The sequence below is a fragment of the Apteryx mantelli genome, chromosome 6, assembly GCF_036417845.1.
Source record: "Apteryx mantelli isolate bAptMan1 chromosome 6, bAptMan1.hap1, whole genome shotgun sequence".
NCBI lineage: Eukaryota > Metazoa > Chordata > Aves > Apterygiformes > Apterygidae > Apteryx > Apteryx mantelli.
Window position 1 is genome coordinate 12001578 of NC_089983.1, and position 22145 is coordinate 12023722.

The window sequence follows — 22145 nt, forward strand, 5'->3', positions numbered from 1 at the left end:
TTATCAGGGATGTTTGGGAACTCTTCTCACTTTTGCGTATCAACACAAGAGAAATTGCATTTGATGCTTTCAGTTTTGGGCCATTTTGTAATTCTTAGCACGCGGGGCTAAAAAAACTGGTTTAAGTGGGGAAAAAAAGAACTTGTGGGATTCTTGTTTGATATATAAAGCTATATGATATTAAAATCTGGGGAATTCATACTTGATGTTTAAGGGTCCTTTTCTTCACTTATCCTCAGCGATAGCAGAGCATAAAGGTATCTGGCAAAAGTCAGAGTGCCAGGGACTCTGTGAAAGGATGGGTTTGTCACTTAATCAGCCCATCCTCCCTTTTCTTGATTTTATTTGCTTGCTGCAGCTTCTGAAAAGATAGCAGAATGCAGAATATCATCCAAATGGCCAGAGAGGTGACTTCTACCTTATACTTGTAAGACAGAAGTAAAGATCAGAAGAAAACCCAGGAGAAAGGGGGGGGGGGCAGAAATCAGCTAAAAGAATTGAAACCATTCAACCCAGCCATGAGTGGGAGTCATCAGCCTCTTGAGACGGACAAGTAACTGCTCACCAGAGAAAAAAAGAGAGACCCATATGCACTAGGTGGTAAGGCTGAAGAGGACAAGAGGTTACATTTCTGTATTCTTTAGCTTTGTGTCACCTGCCCTCACTGCAGATGGGTAAGACCAGGCTGGGTTGAAGATGGGAGAACACTAAAATCTCCCTCTAGTTCCAGCCAAAAGGAAAGCAAATTAAAGCCAGCTTTTTGATGAAGTGTAAAACTTCATTTTTTTGTTTAGAAAAAAAATCCTAAATAAAAAGATTGGAGTAGTTTTCAGTTAAAGAAATAGCAAGAGAAATATGGCAATTATTTCCTTCAGAAATTAAAATGACAAAAAGCAACAAACAACTCCCCCCCTCCTCCTCTTTTCAGTAACCACAGAGAATGAGTGGTTAAATTGGGGACCAGCACCTTCTTCTTTCACTGTGTATGGAGAAGATTGTCCTAAATCCCAGTTCACTTATGTTAGTGATATCCTATTTACAGTTCAAGGCTTCTCTTGAGGGAAGGAGGGATTTTCATAATAAGCCTATTGACTATGTAATGTTGTTACACAAGGAAATGCAGTCATGTATCCAGCCTACTCCTTTTTAGCATGTTCCAAAGCAATTGCATTCTTTAAAAAGCCATACTAAACTGAATGCTACTGTCAAAGGTCAGTTTTCTATTGCATGTCCCTTTCAGCATCCTCAAAAAGGAAAGGCTTCATTAAATCTCCACAAATTGATCCCTCCCCAAATGTATTCTTTTATGACATTAAATCTTCATACACTCATTGCATAATCCACACAGCTCAAGTACTTTTCCCTAATAGATTATGATTGAACATACATGCACCTTAAGTAAAGGTTATATACTTTCCATTTTCCTGCCTGAGTCATCATCCCCCTCAGCAGAAAGGACACTGGAAATAAAATCTATTTTAAATAAATAAATAAATAAAACTCCTCCAAGCCCTTTCATTTGCAGCCTGCTACTTATCAGCAAAGTTTTCAGCTAAAATCTTCTGCAAATATTCCCAAGTCATCTTTCTGCTATTCAATTTACACCCACTTTCTAATACATATCTTCTATATATGAATTCCCAAAGCACTTTTTTTTTTTTTTTTTTTTTTTAGTTACAGATAAACTGAGGTAATCAGAAAAGGAAGAGTGAAGGGGAAGGGGCATGTTGTCCTGATGATGAGGGCATTGGGATGGAGTGGTGTGCCAGTGTGTGTGTGTGTGTATTACTTTTTCATTTGGAGCAGATACCTTTTTTAATGATTTTGCCTTTCCAAGCCTCTCAATATACTGAAGAAAAAGGTAATTTTTAAGACCTACAACTTAAATTTAATGTCAATGCAATGCTGCTTTTTATTTACAGGACTTGTATTCTCCCTTCAATAGGGAGAATACATTAATCATATTGCGTTTTTATCTACTTTCATAAGTGAAGTTACCTCATTTTCAAAAGCATTGAACAAGAATTTCTAAATATTGTCCCTACAATAACATGCACTTGTGAGTGTTTCATCGATGTACTGGTAAGCTCTTCTTCTAACCTTTGGGACCAGGCTTGAGTATCCATCATCTGTCTGATTTATCCATGGGCACATCAATCTGCTGAACAGATCCTTCACCCGCTGCATCAAGGAGTCTTTAACCAAACGAACTTGTAAACATAAGATCTTCAATGCCAAGGATAAAAGCTGAAATACAAGGAACACACTGTTTTTCTTCTGTATTTTTGAAAACTAGCCCTCATCACACAGTAGTTAGTTTTTCTCCAGGGAAATTTTGACTGGATTTTTCTAAGGGAACTCAGACTAATTTTTTTTCCTGGCAGTAGGGAATTCCTCTACACACACACATGCACACACACACACACACTTTTCCCCATGAAAGATTTGGGGGATACTGGGAATCATGATTGAACACATCTGGCAAAATCTATAGGCTTTACAAAGGTGGAGGTGAATACCACATTGCAATCAAGACAGTGGACCCACAATGACTGCATCCACCCACCCTGTCCTAAAAACCCACGTTAAATGGACCAGCCTCTCCCCACTCACCTGAGGAAGAGCTCAGACAAGCTACGGCAGAAACTTGTCTCACTAATAATCTCAGGCCAGTCCCCTGCCCAGAGCACCAGTAAAACAAGCATGAAATGGCCAGACTTCAATATTTAGGGTGGTTTCTCTCTAAAGAAGCTCTGTAAGTTCAATGTTGCTAAAGCCAAAGCAGTCATTAAAACCAGACTCCACAGAAACAAGCTGACAGGGAGAGATTCACAGTGGATTTTTAGCATTAAGAAGGGTGGCTAAAGGAGTTGTGATATGCTGGTTACGTCACAATTTTGTGTGGAGTTTGTTCTTAAGACTATAACCCACATGCAGCTAAATACATACACATCCACAACTACGTACTGAGAAAGAAAAGCTTCCATTTCAGGAAAGCAAATCAGTCTCTGAACCACCCAGCTGGCCTTCACTCTAAACCAAGCTAAGCTAACCAGTGTCCTCCTTCACCTCCCATTCAGTCAATTGCTAGGAAATCCCTCTGCTTGATATGAAACTGAGCCTCCCAACAGTACTAAGGTGGTGGGTAGCTCTCACGGGCCTTATGCACCGGTTCCTCAGCTGAGAGTGGTGTGTGCAGTCACCCTGAATTGCTGGAGTGTCCTCCAGGACCTCAAGAGAAGTGGGTTGTTGAGTAGGTGGCTCTGGAGTCGCAGCAGCTGGAGCACCGTAACTGCAGCCCGCAGTCCTCCACAGGGACCTCTGCTTCTGCCCTGAAACACAGGCTCCTCCAAGAAGAGCAGGGTTATGTAAAGCAAATGATTCAGTGCTCAGCTCTCTGGCAGGCACTTCATGAGCTCTGCTTAGCCCTTGGGAAGTAAGAAGTCCCCTGATATGCACCCTCAGCCTTTTTTATTCCTCTGCACACTGCTTCAAACATTTGGTATGCTCCCAGGGTTGACCTATCTGGGGAATCAAGGCAGGAAAAAGCCTTCCAAATGGCACTGAAGAACTGCATGTCTGCTCTGTAAAGCAAAACTCACAGCATCCCACACATCCTCTCCAGAGAGGGCTCTTGCACAGAGAAGGGTTACACAACTCCACAGGAAACACTCTGCATGCCACTTTCCCAGCCGCATGGTCACACTCCTCAGCAGCCAGCACTGCTTTGCAGACACACCGTACTGCAGGGCAACGGTGCTCAGCAGCAAGAACGGGGACAGCTTTCCCAGGAAGACTGGCTTCCATTCCAATGAAGCGGCCAGATTCTCCAGAGGGCTCAGCATGCAGCAGCTCCCATTAAGAACAGAGCTCAGCAGTTTAGGAGATGCTTGAAAACTGAGCCTTGCAATTTGCTGTAAATGCTTTTACTCTGCAGTGGGTTTCCCTCTCAAGCAAAACCCATTTTGCCCTCTGACACTGCTTCTGGCCCCTACATTTTACTTTCCATTGCATTTCTTCAGGCTGATGGCGGGGAGCAAAATGTGCTGCTCATAGCACATTATTTGCTCAGTTCAATTATTGCTCAGTGTGTAATGGTCAGGCAACACTGCTATTGTGTTTTGAAGTACAGCTCTCAACTACCATAGCCAACATTTTCATAGACATGTTCCTCTAATTACTCAGTGCTTTCTCCTTATGCAAGGGATTTAAATGTGGGGTTATAACTGAACTGTGTCCAAATTCTGCAGCTTTTATGTTAACAGAGCTGTTCTTTAGCAAGATGAAGGTAAACAGATTTACTAAAACAGAGAGAGTAATAAAGGGTAAAATTCAGAGAAATGACTATGCACAGCAAAGGGAAAAAGAGCTTATGCAGCCTAGTTAAATTAGAAGAGAACCCTGTACTTTCCGGAATACAGACTTCATCAGTATGAAGAGTAGGCAGGTTTATGTGAACTGGAAGATTATAGCCAAAAAACATAGCAGGATGAACAATTACATTCAGATCTCTGAAGATACAATCATGGCAGAAGCATTTGGTCTAATTAAATGGCTTCAGACGTGACACATCCTAAGGAACATCAAGTGCTTGAGGGAATAGCATCCCTGCTGCATGTCTGGAAAACAGTTATAATAGAAGAAGGATCCAAGAAAAGGATTATACTGAATGAAGAACAGGAGATTGAAACAAATACACCATGTAATGGGTTCTTAATTCAACAACAAAAATACTTCCTTTTGCGCTGTTTGGCTATGCTATTTTTCCCCTCTGTCATTAAGTAGTCATGCTTTTACAGGATCTCCTCTGGTCACAGGCCAACGACTTTCACGGCTGTGGGATTTTCAATTTACTTTAGAGTTGTTGGTAGTCATGATCTTGATTTTGATCAATTCCCCCCAACCCCCCAATAATTATGCCCCCTCCCTTCTCCCTTTTTTTTGGTGGGGTTAGTGTTCTGACAACTCAGTAAGTTGTATCAGTCCCCTGAAGGGACAGAGAAATGCAAGACCTGGCCCAAAGCAAGGGGTGAGGGAGGAAGCAAGTAGTCAGGAACAGAAAACAAAGCCCTCCCATGGAAGCTGCACATCTTGGAAGTTGCAAGCCCTTACAACAGCTCAACCTGTAATGTGCTACTTCATCCATAAAACTGGTAGACAAAGCTAAAGCAAAACAGAAAACACCTTGATAGTCATCCCACATGATCAGCAAGAAGAGATGAACTATTTGTGTGCCCCAGAGACTGAGGACAGTTAATCTTCCCCAGAAACTGCCGACATGGCTGTATTTCCTTTTCCTTCTAACCTGCTAGATTTTTCCTATGCTCAGAAACTTCAACTTGTATAATCTTGTTGTAATCAGCTCTCTTTTTCCAGAAAAGGTAAGATACTTCTGCCAAGGTTCACTGACAGCTTTATATTCTGGAGGAACCCATGTCAGGTCTTTAAAGAGCAGAGGAAGCAATCTCCTTCACACCAAAATGAAGAGTTTTGTCCTACGACTCCCCACCATTCACACTAGACAGATAATCAAGCACCACAGGGTGCTGTCTCTTGCTCAGCTTGACTTGTAAGACCTAACAAGATGCTCAAAATAAAACAGGGAGAACAAATGCAACTCATACAGAGGCATTTTATTAACATAAAGATGGCAGTGGGTGTGCCTAGGCATAGCTTTGTTGGTACTGCCCATCTTCTATGCTACCTCTGACATTGCAACGACAACTTTTTTTTTTTTTTTTTTTTTTTTTTTTTTTAAATGTTTGGGAACCAGTCCTACTCTCACAGACACCAAACTTGATGGAGGGGAGGTTCTGATATCAATGACAACTCAAAAAGCATCTGCCCGCACACATCTAGCCATGCTGAAATCCTTCCCTTCCTATTTCAGAGCACCCAACCAGCAGCAGCAGAGCCCACAGGTAATGGCCAGAAATCCTCTGCACTCAGGCTAGAGCCAGCAGAACCAGACAACCAGACCCAGGTTGCCTTTGCCTCAGCCATACATGTAGCAAACGTTAAGCTGGAGGGCGGCATAAGCTGACCACCACATAGGAGCAGCCTAGCCTGTGAGGACACGAGGGTGAGCCATGGTTTGCTCCAGCTGCACACACAGGCATCACACCTATACATAAAAGGGCTGAGTGGTTTAAACTCCACAGCAGTGGAAAAATTAATTGCTATTTACTGGTGTCTGCCTTGGGGTAGGAATTCCATCTTTTCCCATTCATGTGAAGTTTCTGCCAAATTCGTGAATGGCCAGGGGAGCCCAGTGAAAGCACAGAGCAGCCACCCACAGAGAAGCAGCCGGCACACTGATAACTGCATTAGCGACACAACACAACAATGGAGAGTGAAGCAGGGATTTAAATTGGCAGCTGCTGAAGGATGAAAGCTTGAAAGATCTTACTGGAGCTGAAAATAACAAAGCATGTTTTGACTTGTAAGCAGAGAGAGGCAGGAAAAAAAATACATCAGACCAGCAGAGCCCCATTACACCAATACCAAGTTCAGTCTTGTCTGGAGATCTGTTTCCATGCAGTTTTGTAATCCACAATATAGATTGAAAGGAAGGACACTTTAAATAGGAGAAAGTAACTGATCAGTCAGAGGTTTCAACAAGAAGCATGCAACCTGTGAAGCTGCTACATTACCATTTAACAAAGTTAAACTGTTCTCCAGTGGTGCAATTTCCACACCTCACTCTGCAACCCCTTGCTCTCCTAATTACTGTTTATTCTTGTGTAGATGCAGTGCTGTGGGGGTCTGGATCCAGGTCTCATGGAGCTCAATATTTCACAGGTTGCACAAGGGCAAGAAAACAGGCTGTAGGTCCCTCGAGGTCAGTGACTAAGCCTAAGCAGTGGATATACCAGAGCAAAGGGCACGACAGGACGGTATCAGTCAGCACACTAAATAGCAGGATCTCCACACCAGCATGCAAAGGCTAACAAGTTTCTGTGGGTGTGACAGATCTAAGAGACAAGGTGAAGGGGAAAGTACAGGGTCTGTTCTGCAATTTAGGAGGAATGGACCAAGACGAGCAAATATCCATCACCCCTTCATTAACAATTGCCTGGAACTTTCTTAAGGGCTGAAATCCAAGGCCTGAATCGGAAACGCACTGGCTAAACCACCAGCCTCCTTCAGATTCTAGGACAGCAACATCATGCCCATACTGCAGGCCCCTGAGAAACAGGTACTACTGATTACCAACAGCGTCTTGCCTCCTACCAAATAACGGTAAGCAAGGTGCCCTCCCCCCCCCCCCACCTCGGGCCAAGCTCAGACTGTAAGAGTTGACTGCTCCAACTGCTGCACTGACAGAGGAGCTCCAGTTTCCCTAAAAATTGCAGAAGATATCAAGACAAGATGGGTCTCTGAGTCAATGATAATGCGGCTGATGTTATTTTATGTCAGCTAGAGGCAGACCTGTCTAAGTATTATTGACGGAGTGTGGGATGAACTAGTCACTGGAGGGGAACTGACACAGGCTGAAAGGGAGTAGGAAAAATTTAGCTTATTTGCAACTTTCATAGTCCAGCAGGAAAACCTTTTTCCTTAGCTTGAAATCATTTCCATCTCCTGCACAGTTCTGTGTCTTCTCAGTCAGGTTGGATGTCCCACAATAGCCAGTGCTGAGAAAATAGCCTTCCCTTTCCATCCCTGCTGGCCAGAAGAGTCCTGTCTTCCTAAGGGCTGAAAAAGCCTCATGTTGACATCTGTTCTTGAGACCCCAAGATTTTATTTTTTCTTGTACTTTTTATTTGAGGACAAAGATGTTGATAGCAGCAGCAGTACAAATTTGCACAAACTCAGGTAGCCCATGGATTAAGAGCACATGCCCCAAAGGCTTTCCCCAGTTTTTGCACTGTCAGAGCTGTCCCGTAACTCAGAGCCCTCAACAGACCCGGTTTTAGGGACTGCTTGTCTCTGCCCCTCCGCAGAGTCTCCTTCCCCAGCACTACTACATATGTGACACTTGAAGTTTGCTTCCTCCCTGTCTGGGAAAGTCAAGAGTGCACAGTCCCTGTGCTTTCTGAGAAATCAGACTCACTGTGTTCAGACAGGATAAAGTAACCCGAACAACACGAAGGGGAAGGAAGAACCAACGTTATAAGAGTACTAAGCTCAGATTAGAGTTGTTAACTGTACAGCATTTCAGTATCATATTTCTTATCACAGGTCTGAAATAAGTAAGGTAGGTCTCTAACCATAAATTATAAGCTCAGTGAGCTGGCAAGAAGCAAATTCACTCCAGAAAGGACCACAGGTTTGCTGAGCCCATGCAACAACTAAATTTGGATTATGACAGATAAAAACACAGTCAGGACCCTGCCAAAAGTGATTTCCACATTTTGTCCAGCCAAGTTCCAGCATACCTGCTGGCGTGCTTCATGGGCAGCCACACTGGAGCCACACTAATACAGCCGCGATTTTGGAGCTCGTTGCCAGCCACAGTGCCGTGAGGGCCCAGCCAGGACTAGCCCCAGGTGCCCAGAGCAAAGGGCTTGCTTATAGTGTCAGCACACAAAGCAGGTACGAGCAGCCTACAGCCTTGCTCGCCCCCTCAGCAGCCAGCCCCCAGCACTGCCCACCCCTGCCCCACAGGCCCTGCCAGCCTGGCCAAAGCCAGTATCCCCAGGGGCTGCTCCTCACTGGGCCACCGGCCCCACAGAGCTGCCCTGCTGCCAGCACGGCCGCACCAAAGCCCTGCTGCTCCCAGGACAGCCTTGCAGACATCACGGCTTTGCCTCCACCTTGTTCCAGTAAAGGACTGTACATCTCATGAGCCGAAGAGAGCTGGCTGCTCCTTCTCCCCCTTTTTCTGAGGATCAGGCTGGCCCCTTCCCTCTTTTTACCAATGTCCTACAGACAGCAGTACTCCTGAGACCAAGCAGCCTGCTGCTGTATCAGTGCTGCCTGTTCTCTTCAACTCAGCTATTTTACACTCTTTCCAGGTGAGCAGCAAATGAGACAAAACCCAGCATGTCAAATGGAAGATGATAAAGCATAGAAAGGCTAACTTGCAGGCGTAGAGGACATGCTTCCACTAACATGAGCCATCTCTGCTGGCCACTGCATTGCGATATCCATCCTACAACAATAGCACTGGGAACCAAGCTGCCCTTGCAGGAAACCCGCAGCATTTCTGACAAACCCATGAGCGACTTCAGGCCTTGATCTACCCATAGCTCTGGAAACAAGGCCATTCCTTCTGCTCATCCTTGCTTGAGGCTTTTGTTTTTTCTTTTTTTTCCTTCCTCCCCCCCACTCATCGGTGGCTTCATTATGTAGAAGACAGCAGCCCCAAAATGCTTTGCCTGTACTCACATACAGCTTTTAAGCAGAAAGTGCATTTGAATAAGTATGCAGATGAAGCTTCCACACAGTCTGAACTCTCTAATTGGAAGGCAAATTAGCAAAGTGTCAGGACTGTGTTACCCAGAAACTGCTGGTGATCCTCATAAAACCACAAAGAATGGTGCTGACATGGTAAGTTTTCAGTAAAAGGCAAGGTCCTAACGAATGAATGTTTTCTTACCGCACACCACCACTGTTACAGTGGGCATGCTGCTACGTAGAATAGTTGAATGAAACTGTCCTCAGCTGCTTTGATAGCAGACAGAACATGATACTGGTATTTCAAAGAATCCAAAGGAAGGAAAGCCAAGACAAATCCACCAGCAGTTCAGACTGAAAGATCAGAAGTGCTGGCTGTTAAAATCAGGAGTGATATTTCTAAGTGTTTCTGAAACATACCATACAATCGTGGCAGTGGAAATGGCGTTCTCCAAAGAACAAGGGGGTTTAGGGCCACACTGCAGGGGAAAGGACATGATTTTCCTTGAGTTCCTCAGGAGCCCCACTGTGGCATCTGTATCAATAACAGAGTGTATCTATCAAACAGAAGTCAGCAGCAGTCAAAGAACACAGCAAACCAAATATCGGATCAAATTATACTACTGCAGAAAAAGCCCAGAAACAGAAATTCAGCTTTGATCTTTGCACAGTACAAAGGATGTACAACATCCAGAGTCCTTGGCTCCAACTGATCTCTGAACAGCCAGTGCTTGACGAATCAAGTCCAACACTTCCAAATGAAGAAGCATCTGGTACTAGTGTTTTCCTCAGAAAATCCCTTGTAAATCACAGAAAACTTATTTGCTCCTGCAACAGCCACCTTCCCTCACTCCAGCCACCTCTGCCAGGGAAAAGTGTGCAGTCAGTGAGCATCTAATCTCAACTACCAGCATCCCTCAGTGTCCTGTCCCAGATCCCACGCCCAATTTGGTTTCTTACCAGAGCCTCAGCTAGCACTCTGAAATTGTATGGCTGGGTCTTAGCCTCTTCATACACCGCAAAAACATGAGTTTTAATTTTCCTTCTGTTCGCTTTTATTTAAAGGACACATTACTCATGCATTCATTTCTGCATGGAGCACTGTACTGCTCAAGTGTCCCTGTACATACTTAGCTCCTTTGCTCGAGTTCTCTGAAAATTATTAAAAAAAAAAAAAAAAAAAAAGTCACACAGGTCAGACTAACCCCACAATAATATATTTATTTCTCTATCAGGGAAAATGAAACATCCCAGCAAAATTTCAAGCTTTTCCCCAAGGTTTCTTCTACTGGTATGGAACTTGTGCTTGCTATTAAGACTTCCTACTCACTTGAAAAATTCCCATCAGCTGTATTTGAAACATGGGCTGCAGGATAAGACACCCTGTTGTGAAGCCTGTTTCATTCTGCAGAGCCACACATTCAATATCACCATGAGCTTCCCATTCAAAAAACAAACTTGTCAATCTGATCAATACCCCTTGCTGGCTTCTCACACAAGAGAGGTTGGGGAGCATTAGGTATTAAATAAGGGGCATCTCTTCAAATACAAAGTGCACCCCTTTTCCAGGTCTACACCTAGAGAAGATTTGCATCTCATTTCTCACATATCTGGCTGTTTTCTCTGCCAAAGCTTCTATACTGACAAACTTCTGGGGGCAGCAGAGTGAAAGCAAAAACAACATTCCCCTCCAGAAGTGCACTCTATCTGCCTAAGGAAAACTAATTTCAATTTAGAGATGGATTTCTAAATAGTTAGTTAAGTTAACTAGAGTCAGACATACCCTTTGAACTTTGGGTTGGTGTAACACCCAAGCTTCAATTCAAAACAAACATGTCACATTTTTTAAAGCAGAGCAGATCTTTCTCCCATCAGAAACCACATTTAAGAAATACTCGCACATACAATTTGTACAGTGCTTCAAACTGGAATTTCAGATTTTTTGTTACGTATTTTCTGCTATAATCTGGAAGAGGTCTGAATAGGTTACCTCTCTGAAGCTGTTCCAAGCCCACCTAAGCCCTTTCAGACACTAAGCCAGACATGAGCTAAATGCTGCCTTTCAGATGTTGACTTTATTCTACCTTGAAAGCAGGCACCCAGTCAACAGAAGGAAACCTGTAAGATCTCTGGTTACTCCAGAAGCTCAAACAAGGTTACAAACCAACCCGAACAGAAGCCAACAGAATCACACGTCTTCTCCTTAACAAAGCCTCACTGAATCTTTACAAACAGCAAAAGGTCCCGAAAAGGTTTGCATACAGCTTGGCAGAGTTTAGCATGATGGAGGGAAAAAGGCAAGAAAAATAGTAAGAGGCTGGCATCAAATCTAGTGTTTGAAGAGACTATTCCCAACTCCATCTGGAAATCAGAAAGCTTTGAGCTCCTTTTACTTGTTAGACTGAAAATCTCACGGTACAGAGAAAAACAGTCTGCTCTCTGCTGCAAAGCTGGGAATCTACACGTACGCACTCCTGCCTGCTAAAGAGTTGTAATCACACGTATGTTCCCTAGCAATAAAATTCAATTTTACATATCTTGCCCAAGAATATGCAATAACAATCTATCTTATACATAGCTTAGTAGCAACATAAACTGACTTTATTGCCAAGTCAAGCATGTGAATGAAGGACAGAATTATAGCAATGTATTTTGTTAAATTTCTGAGACTTTTCAGGGTCAATCTGTCTGACTGCCTTTAGTTTAGTTCTGATTTGATCTTATTCTTCCAGTTCATTCTCTCCCTGGTAGATGGAAGCATCTTTATTTTTATTTTACATGGGAAACAAAATGTAAAGGCAAACCCTGAAGCTTTTTTCTGAGAAGTGTTCAACATTTGCACTTTCCTTCATGAAATCTGAATTATATGAAATAATTTTAAAACATCTTTGTAAAAGCTTCACATTTAGACCATCTCTACTCCCACACTAGGAGAGAAACACAGAGGTCTAACAGGATTCAACTGAAGGTGTGGTAAATTATATAGCATGGAGAATACTTGACTCCTGAAGTGACCTTTACCACATCTATTTACTTACAGGCAGTCCTAATGAAAGCAAACAGGTCTGGGAAAGGCCAGAAATTGTACTCATAATTCCCTACAACTGTCATACATCCTTATGGCTCAGCCTTGTTTTCTGTGAAATGTCAAGTAAACTGTGACTCCACTTCTATCTACCACAGCCCATGTAGCAGGATGGCACATCATGGAGAGTTCGCTCCAGCCCTGGCTACACAATCACAGCCGGCTGCTCCAGCCAAGTGCTGGGGCACAACTGACCTTTCCTGAGGCCCCAATTCTCCCTTGCCCCAAGGGGATTGGGAATTGCAGCTCCACTCCGCAGGCAACCTGACCTTCCCTCCCTAGCCTCTGACTTCCTCATACTTGTGAGGAGAGTTTCAAGCAAGAGCAGACACCCACCCACTTCAGGAGCCCTGTAAAGTGAGCAGAATGGCAGGCACACTTCCAGGTTAGACCTCCAGGCATCCTGTATAAGGCTATAGGCCTAAGGTGATTAACAGAACAGCCTCGCTGCCTTTTATCCTTTTCCAAAGGCCCCTGGGGGTATCACAGACGCACTTCCAGGAATTATTAAATAATAGGTTTTCTTAGACATGACAAGTAAACATCAGCCAGCAACTATTAAACCTCTACTTTTCAGCTGCCATTCAGATTCACTTTCTAGTCAGCCTGTACGTTTGCACATGTACCCCACATACCTGCGACATGGCTGCCCCTTTCACACACATGGAAAAGCATGTGAGAAAAGAAGCAACAGCCACAGTGCAAACAAGTTCTCGGACACAAACCAATCACAGCAGCACACTGCTCCCTCGTCCCAGGCTGAAGGATCTACCCATGACACTTCACTCCCTCAGCCCTTGGGCGGACATGGCCAGCTTCCCTGTAAATCTTGCCAACGGTGCAGGAGAGCCCTGATGGCTGTTACCACTTGCTTGCTAATGACTAAGGGGTTGTGCATTCACTTGCCTGCAGCTGGATCAGAGGTATAACGCAAGCTCTTTCTCACATCTCTACTGGAAACTCCCTTCTGAGTGAGAGAGAAGACTCTCACTCCTCCAGGCTAGTAGCACATGAGCTAAACACCCAAACTGCACATACTATTCCTCCTCCACGATTCTGCCACTGTCTAGTATGCTTGGAACACAAATAAGGAAATCATGTTGAAAATAAACTCTCCCCTCTTATTTAGTAGCTTTTGGTAGGGATGTTGGCTAAGAAAGCTACTGGTGATAAAGATTGAAAAATTTAGGAAAACTAAGGTCTGAAGGAGATGAAATAAAGCGTCTTGTGACAAAAGGCTAATTCCTACTGAAAGCCAGGTCACTCAAGCACGGTTATTGGCAGTGCATTCAAAACCACACAACTCTTAACGTACCATACTACATTGATACCACTCAGCCTCTGTCAGAAGGACAGGCCTGAACTTCACTGAAATAGACTTTTTCCCTTTTTTACCATTGTGCAGGACCCCATGCCCTGAGACACACTGCTGCTATGCCCCAAGCCTTTGGGGCCATGCAACTATAAGAGGAGTCTGGGAACAGGTTGCATGCAAAAGTGTCCTCTGTAAGGACTCCCATCTGTGGGGCATCCCTGTTGTAACACAGTAGTCCCCTCCTGCTTCATTACCCCATTCCCTGGCCAAGCAGTAGCATGTGGTAGGGATGTGCCATGGGAGTATGAGGAGCAAGTTCTGTGCTTTGGGCAGACTTGACGTGTTTGCTGAACTAAAAGGAAATCTCTACCCAATGCAGTAATTACTGGGTACAATTAATCCAGGCTGCATTACACAGCACAGCGCAGTTGACCACATTAGTACCTTCTGACCCTAAACACTTCTTAAACTATTAGTGCAACACTCCTGGACAAAAGGTAAGAGATTACCTTTTTACATTCTTTAAGATCACCATTTTAAAGTGAATTTCTTCCCAGGATTGTAATCTGTCTGCTTTAAGCTATTAGCTTTCTTTGGGAGTTGTACCAATAAATAGAGAAGACAATAATTAGAAAGGCTAATCAGTATAATTAGGTGTTAAATTGCGACTCAATGATTGGCCTGCACATCTCTCTTGCTTCCAGAACTTGTTTACCTGTTATAGATATAGATAGTTGTAAACAATTTGGAAGAGTTAAAAGGCAACTTGCTAAGGTTGATAATTTTCTTCCCTTGCATGCTTCTCTACCATTGTTAATTTAGGTGGCTGGCTGAGTTCCTAGAGTCTGCAGAGCCCCAGGGTTATCTTACTCTTCTGAACAGTCTCCAGGAGAAGACTGGAGGGCACACACCAGCACAGGCTCAGAGAGAAGAAACTGATGGCCCAGGGTGCCCCTTCCATATTCACTCTCCCACCTCACCCTCTAAAAGGCAGGGAAACATGGTGACTGACTTTGCACAGGTGGGCTCAAAAACCCACTAGAGGTTGTTGGAGCAGCCTCCAGGTGCCTGTGCCACCCCTTAGCCAGGCACTTGCTGGTGGCATCCAGCACGACACTGACCTCCACCTCAGCGGCACCAGCTCCAAGGGCTCACCCTTTCTCACACCACTTTAAGGAAAGCTGCTCAGCTTTATGCTGAGGTACATGGACATAGTAACTTCCATCAAAAACCCCTCGTCACAGCCTCCACTAACACCATAATCCATGGCCAGTGGTAACTAGCAAAATGTGCGCCTAGGTCCCATACTAGGGTTTACTTCTTGCCCTGCTGCCTGGAGCACTCTCACTCTCAGGCAGGGACTTCCAGATTACAGCCCTTAAAGCATTTAATAAATATCAAGGAATGAATGGCAAAACCAGAAGTCAGGCACCTAGCACTCTCTACCATTGCTCTAGTCAGTACAAGTTTTCCTGTGTACGTAGCCTAAAGAGAACCTCAGCCAGATTCTTAGTTCTCTTGTATTTTTCTCTTAAGTTTATTTTAACTGTCTAAACAAGCAAGAATAAACTTCTTTTCCAAGATCTTGACACACAACTTCATGTTCATTGGGCTTAAGTTCCTGCTTGGCTGAGGTAAGCTCTGCTGCACAGCAAAACCATAATTACCAGGATATATGACTTGCTCATTTGTGGACACCCACCACCTTGTAGCAATGAATCATGATTTGGCTAGAAGTCTGCAGGTGAAATACATGCCTACTGCACAAAAAAGTGCACAAATGAGCTCTGTAGCTTTTTACAAAGCATGACTTCAGCTGTATTAGAGTAACAGCAAATTCTCTCCCACAGATGGAAGGAAGCCACTACCTGAATACTGATGTGTTCGCAGGCATCCCTGCCCTTAACAATACATTCATAATGACTAGAGTCTTGTTTTCCAAAGCTTCAACTGCACTGTACTTCAAGGGACTTGATGGACTAGTTCGGGAGCTCAGAAAGATAAAAACCTGAGATCTAAGCGTCAGTGAACTCTGACACACAGGTTTAACTACAGAGATCTACAAGCAAGGCCTTTAATAGAGAAACTGCCAATAACCACCGGAAAGGATGTGCAGTAAAACCAGCTCCACAAATGACACAGGCTAGCAGGGGATGGTCTCAACTAAGGAGGAAAGTGTGGAGTAAAGGAATGGAGTTGGCTGGCTGCTGACAACGGTGCTTTCATGTACTATTGCAAGCCGCCAGGAATTATGTTGAAAAACAGCCTCCATAACCAGTATAAGCTGTGTAAATAAGTGCAGTTTTGTAGGATGACAACCTTGAGCCTCTGTAAACACTTAAGCACACTGGCTTCATGGTGTGTAAACAAATAATTTTGCTTGAAACTCTGCAAAGCTTGGTGTGTAGGACGATGATAACTCATAACAGGGGAGATCCCAGCACTGGTTTGTTTTTCATCATTCAAACCAAGCATTGCTTCCCGCTCTCACACACATCACTTGGTGTGCAACTTTCACGCCATAAGGGGCAGCAGGGGCTGGGGAACAAGACACTAACAAAACACACATCTGAGCTCATTCTGAGCTCCTCCCCCCTCCCCTCTCCTCTTTTAAATAGTAGCATTGTCTAAATCAGGATGGTGATGGGGAAGCAGGCCAACATCCCAAACCATCAGCTACAATCAATGGAAAAAGTACCCTACTGCTGTTTTACCTTCTACTATTGATGACTTCAGTACTGACCAAAAAGAATTTTGCTCAGAGCACAAACTCTTGGTCATTACTGGGTACTGGCAGTCCCATTTGTAAGGATTCGAAGAATGCTGTTCCAACAACCCTGCATTCATGATTGTCGTGATCATGCCAGATTGACACCATTCAGTCATATGATTGCGAAGCAGCTGGACTGATCTCCTTTCATATCAGAACTCTATCCTCCCTTGTGAGGCATTGCAAACAACCCAACAGCACCATACTCAATTCAAGAGTAGTGCTGCCTTGTGCCAGGGTATCCCACCTTTCTCCTAGGCCAGGTCTTGCCCACATCCCTGTGCTGGGTCAGCTTCTGATGCAGTTTCATGTAGCAGCACATAAGAGAACAAACTCACCTGGCAGAAGTGGGGATGATACATAATACAGATAAGATCCTTAAGTTTTAGATTTTGCACTTTATATAGTCTAGAAACCAACAATTCCCCTTCCCATATATAGGAACGCATTTTTAGCTTTATAAGAGGAGGTTACTATATACCAGGTTAATATGAAGCAGTCAAAATATGCCTTTAACTTTTACTCCTCCTTGAATTTTTTCTTCATCTAATCCACTTAATGGATAACTATGAAAATACCTGGAGAACTTTTCTGGAGGAACGTGTGATCTGCCTCTTGGAAGCACTGGGCACAACACCACCATCATCTGCTGGACAGAACCGGCTCCCTGTCTCACACAGCTCTGTGGGCTGAAAAGCAGCTGGGGAGAGGGTGGGAGAAGCGCATGACAGGTTATTTGCACACTCAGAAACCCCTGACCTGGAGAGCTGTCCAGAGGTCCAGCTCCGTTAGAAGAGCCAAGCTGTGCAGTATAGAGACACAACAGGACTGCTTGCACTGCAGGCAGAGCTGCCAACCTTCAGCAGAGCAATTGCTGCAGAGCAAGCAGAGGACTTAGCCTCCGATTCAGGAGAATGGGATGCTATAAGAGACATAACTGCTCCACCACATGGAATGGACCCAAGTATATTTTAGTTTCTTTATTTGTATTTCCATCTATATACATTACATTTTGATTCTCCAAGTAGTCAAGGCAGTTACTCTCAAATAGTTCAGTACATCAATTTTATAAAATACAGCTGAACGAAGGTAGATTAGAAATACATACATTATGGTACATTAAGTGCTTTGAATAACAGTTAGTCTGGCCTCCTGTTCATGAGCGATTGATTTGGTTTTGCTCGTTCTCACAGAGGACAGTCCATTCCACAGGTAACTCCACCAGAGCCCCGCAGCACTACTTAACCAGCAAGAGTCCCTCATGCGTGCTTTTAGGGGGCCAGAACACAGCCCTGAGCCACTGCAAGGCATTCTGCTGTCTACACCATGACTCAAAGTCATCACTTCTGACTGGGACAAGATTTAGACATTTGTCACAAGGCCTCAACTTGATACAAAAGAAAGAGCCAATGTAGCTCGGGGGGGGGGGGGGTGGGCAGGGAAGATCTTTGTGATTGCAATCAGGATTTGCTTACACACACACATGCTAAAAATTTGTTCCCCCCCCCCAAAAAAAAAAAAAAAGGGTTTTTTTTTTTTACACGCTAATCAAAGAGCTCAGGTAATACCCAGACTGCTCCCTTAAGACATACCTAGGCATGCTGCAGGGATGCAGGCCTAACACAGCCCCACAAGGACTTCTCTCAAACATCTCTTTTGCATAAGTATTGCTTTCCTTTGCAGAAAGTCAGCTTTGCAGCAAGTGAAATGCCAGGATGGTTCTTACTTGAAGAATGGAACATTTGGGAAGATCTGTTCAACTGCTGGGATTTGAACTAGAAATGCTCATAGCCTTGTTACAAGGCATCCAAAGATGTCCCAGCTCCCATTGACGCTGCAGTTGCTGTGTTACCCATGACTAGTACAGTTTGCTATGCGCTCCAGTCTGGCCAGGCCTGGCCCATCAGCCACATCCTGACCAAAGTTAGCTGCTGGTTCTAGCCCAAGATCACCCCTGAAAATCCCTCTAACTGCTATGACTTCAGCCCAAGAAGGTCGTAGTTCACACCTCTGGGCTCTGCATTCACTGGATACAAAACAGCTGGCCAGGGTGGATGGTTCCTTCATTTCACATAGTGCCTAGAGCCTCATGCTGTCATGCCCAGTACAGGGGAACATGAGCTACAGTCAGATGATCGTGTTGCTCCAGAGCCAGCTGTCTGGGACTCTGGAAGACAAGCAGTATAAGTGCAGCCACACGCCACCGAAGCAAGGGCTACTGTTGACAGGCTAGGGCTAGCGCATCCCACTCCACAGCAGCCTAGTGCAGATACCTTGACACTGCCCAGATTCGTGCTCCATCACTCATTCCACATACTGATCGAGGGGGAAAATAACACAACCAGCTGCTGTTGGGTTACCTTAGCTGTTCAGGCAAGTCAAGGTTTTACGCTATAAACTTTAGGAGGGGAAGGAGGAGGAACACATGTAAGCTTGAACTGAGACTGGAACAGATTCAGGCTGCATGGCAGGCTTTATTCCACATCGATGGACCAAGACAGAAGGCAGAAGCCACAGAAGTAAGAGTAGTTTTGAGTTGATGGACAGGCTGGTTCCTCATTACACAAGGCCAGAAAAGCCCTGCACACAGCTAGCCATTCTGGGAATACATTTCAACACAGGAGGCAAGATGTGCTTCAGAGGCAGCTGGTTGCACCTGATGAGCTGGCTTGACTGGAAGGGCTCTGGGCCAGAGGGACCAAACAGTACTGTGTCCTCTCTCCACAACACAGGGCATCACTGCAGCCTTCCACATGGCACCCCCAGAAACAGAGATCACATTGGGAAGAGGGTGAATACTTTTGTTTCTGATGCGTCAAGGTCAGCATCTTTTCTCATCCTCTAGTGGGGTTTTGCGGGGGGGCACACACAAACAGACAAACCAAATAACAACTTCTTTCACTAGAGAACACAAATGAGTGTTGCCTCCTGGCAGCTCAGACCCGAGTTGCACTGGTTGTTTTCAAAGCCCAACAGTTCAGTTCTCACTGCCGGTATTTTCCTTTCTCAGTGCTGCCCAGCTGGCACACCTGAACAGGGCCACCACCATCTGCTGCAGAAGAAAATACTGAACACAGGAGGAGGTGTGAACAAAATGCACATTTCAATCCCTAGTTACAATGAAGTTGGCATTACCAGACAACTGGCCAGAATGAGCAAATGGCCATAAAGGGCTCTGCTGTCCCAGACTCCATGCTCATTTGAAGTCCTGCCTACATCAAAGATTAGAAATCCAAGGACAGTGTTTTTGCCTCTCAGACTCGCGTACAAAAACTCTTATTTACTGGCCTATATTATATTGAAGCTAAAAAGTAAACTCGTCACCTACAAAAACAGGTAAAAAATAATAAAAATGGAAAGACATGCTTATTGTCATATTGTAGAGATTCACAGATCTCTGCACATCTTACCCATCACACAAGATACCTGTTAGCTCAGGTTTTTCTTTTTACAGAAAATGAAAAGAACATTCATCTCAGTGGTGCAAAAATCTAATACTGCTGAAGAGATGGTTTTCCATCAGGACTGCACAGACAGTGCGATGAGATCTGGATGCTCATTCTCATCAGCACGTCATGAATTCAAGAAAAAAGAAAAAAAGTTCTCTCCTGGCAAGATCTGAGTATGAGGTAAAGGCATTGTTTGAAAGTCCTGGGGAACTGAAATGGATTTGCAATGATCTGCCAGGGATGTTAGTATCAGTAAGGAGAAAGTTGTCACTCTGAGTCAGTATCCTTCATTATGTTTTGCAATTTACTGTCTTCTGTTAAGGAAAGGGTTAACCAGCTTCATAACTATACATACCCAAATCCTGCTTAAACAGATAGGTAGATTTTTAATTACCCACTTCCAGGAATTTGGGCAACATTTAGATCAAACTTTTTTAGGATCCAAGGGATACATTTGGGGTTTTGCAGTGTACAGATGACTGTCAACCTATTTTTATGGGACTCAGCTAAGTGGAATTATGACTGACGAGGACAGAGTTGCACTGCAGTAAGATGCACTTAAAAGATGTAGTCATTTAGAGGGTTATGGCATTACAGTTATGGAGCTGCCTTAAAAAAAACAAACAACAAAAGGAATCCACACATGCACATACCCCCACCCTCAAGTACTGTTCATAGAAGCTAGAAAAAGTTGAAACCATAGAGCATAAGCAGGACAAGTTATTCATGGATCGTAAACAGGTCAACTAAAGACCACTGCAATGAAAGCAGAAGTTTGGAGTTTACTTCATTCTTCTCTCACTCACCCACCCAGAAGGTGTTTATTTCACATTTGCAGTACCACACATCCACTACAGAAGCATAAGTTACTCATTCAACACCACATAGGGAGTGTAAGACTTACAGAGATCATGTACTTCGACGCAAAATTACACCATCATGAACAGGATAGCATCTGTTTCAGTGCTCTTGTGTGGAGATAGCATCACCTTCCCTACCGACAGGGGGAATGTCTCTTATCAATGCTCTTCAGTGGTACCTTATAACTTAGATCCTTAAAGAGGCTGGCTCACTTGTCAGTCTCCAAGAGAGGATTAAAGTGCAACAAGCAGATCTTACACTTCAGACACACATGGTCAGTGCAGACATGGAATTGCAATCCTTTTGCTTACTGCTGGGCAGACGGCAGGAAGGGAGCAGCCTATGATATCATTCTCTTCTTGTGCTTTCCCAATATGGGCTTTAGCTTAGCAATTCAGGCCCAGCCCTGTCCAGTGGTCTGGTACCATCAGGAAATACTTGTCCATAGCTTCACAGAACCTGGTCCGGTACAGTTCTGGAGAGACCACAGTTGGCATCTTACCTAATACATAAGAGTCAAAAGCAGTTAGAATGGGCTGAAGAGTCCATTGTACTAATATGGCAGTACAAACAGGCTTCACATGAAATTACAACACTAGACAGCAGAATGATGGAGACATACTGTACAAGGAAGGGTCTTGGAACCAAGGTGTATTATCAGCCCCCTTTAAAAAAACAAAACAAAAAACAAACAAACAACCCCCCCCCACCCCCCCCTACAGGACAAGTGAAGTCAAGGCCCGAATCCTTAACACAGAATTGAGATATCTGAGGTTGCAGGAACCGCCTAGGTTTCTTACAGCAGCCCTGATTAGTTTTCTTCATCTCACCCCCCTCCTGTTTACATGTCTTTGACTTTTTCCAATAAAAATACAAATCCCTCCCAGCAACAGTTCCACTCTATAGACATGCTCTTCTCATCTTTTCCATGTAGCTCAGCAGTGAGATTCCCTTCCCCTCCTACTAACATGTGGCCAATACTGCACAACAGGAACCCCTCCCCCTCACTCCCACAAAAGGAGCTCCTCAGCTCCCCAGAATCAGGACTATTAGTCAATCATTGGATAAGGATTTCTCCACACTAACAACCCAGGAGTATATCCAATTTTCTGGACTGAGAAGACATCTTTTGAAACCAGACAGCAAGGGCTTGAATCTGCTCTTGCTAGTACCTTTGTATGGCTGGCTAAGATTTTCTGAATATTGGATAACTAAGAAACAGGAAAGAGCAGTCTGGTAAGTGGTTGATTATGCCCCATTCCCGGGATTAATAATATTTAAAGAGTCACTCATGAAGAAGGCAGACCGATGCATGGATTTCTC

The 22145-nt window shown here is 44.2% G+C and overlaps 1 protein-coding gene across 3 annotated transcripts in view; it reads right to left on the reverse strand.

Annotated features, from left to right (window-relative positions):
• Window positions 1-17477: 17477 nt before the first annotated feature.
• The window catches only part of PIKFYVE (phosphoinositide kinase, FYVE-type zinc finger containing), a 69615-nt gene continuing 64947 nt past the window's right edge, over window positions 17478-22145 (reverse strand). For all 3 annotated transcript variants that reach the window (XM_067298746.1, XM_067298744.1, XM_067298745.1), the window contains one exon: window positions 17478-21324. In XM_067298746.1, coding sequence (XP_067154847.1) covers window positions 21209-21324 — 116 coding nt within the window. In that variant the 3' untranslated portion in view covers window positions 17478-21208. The remainder of the gene's footprint in view (window positions 21325-22145) is intronic.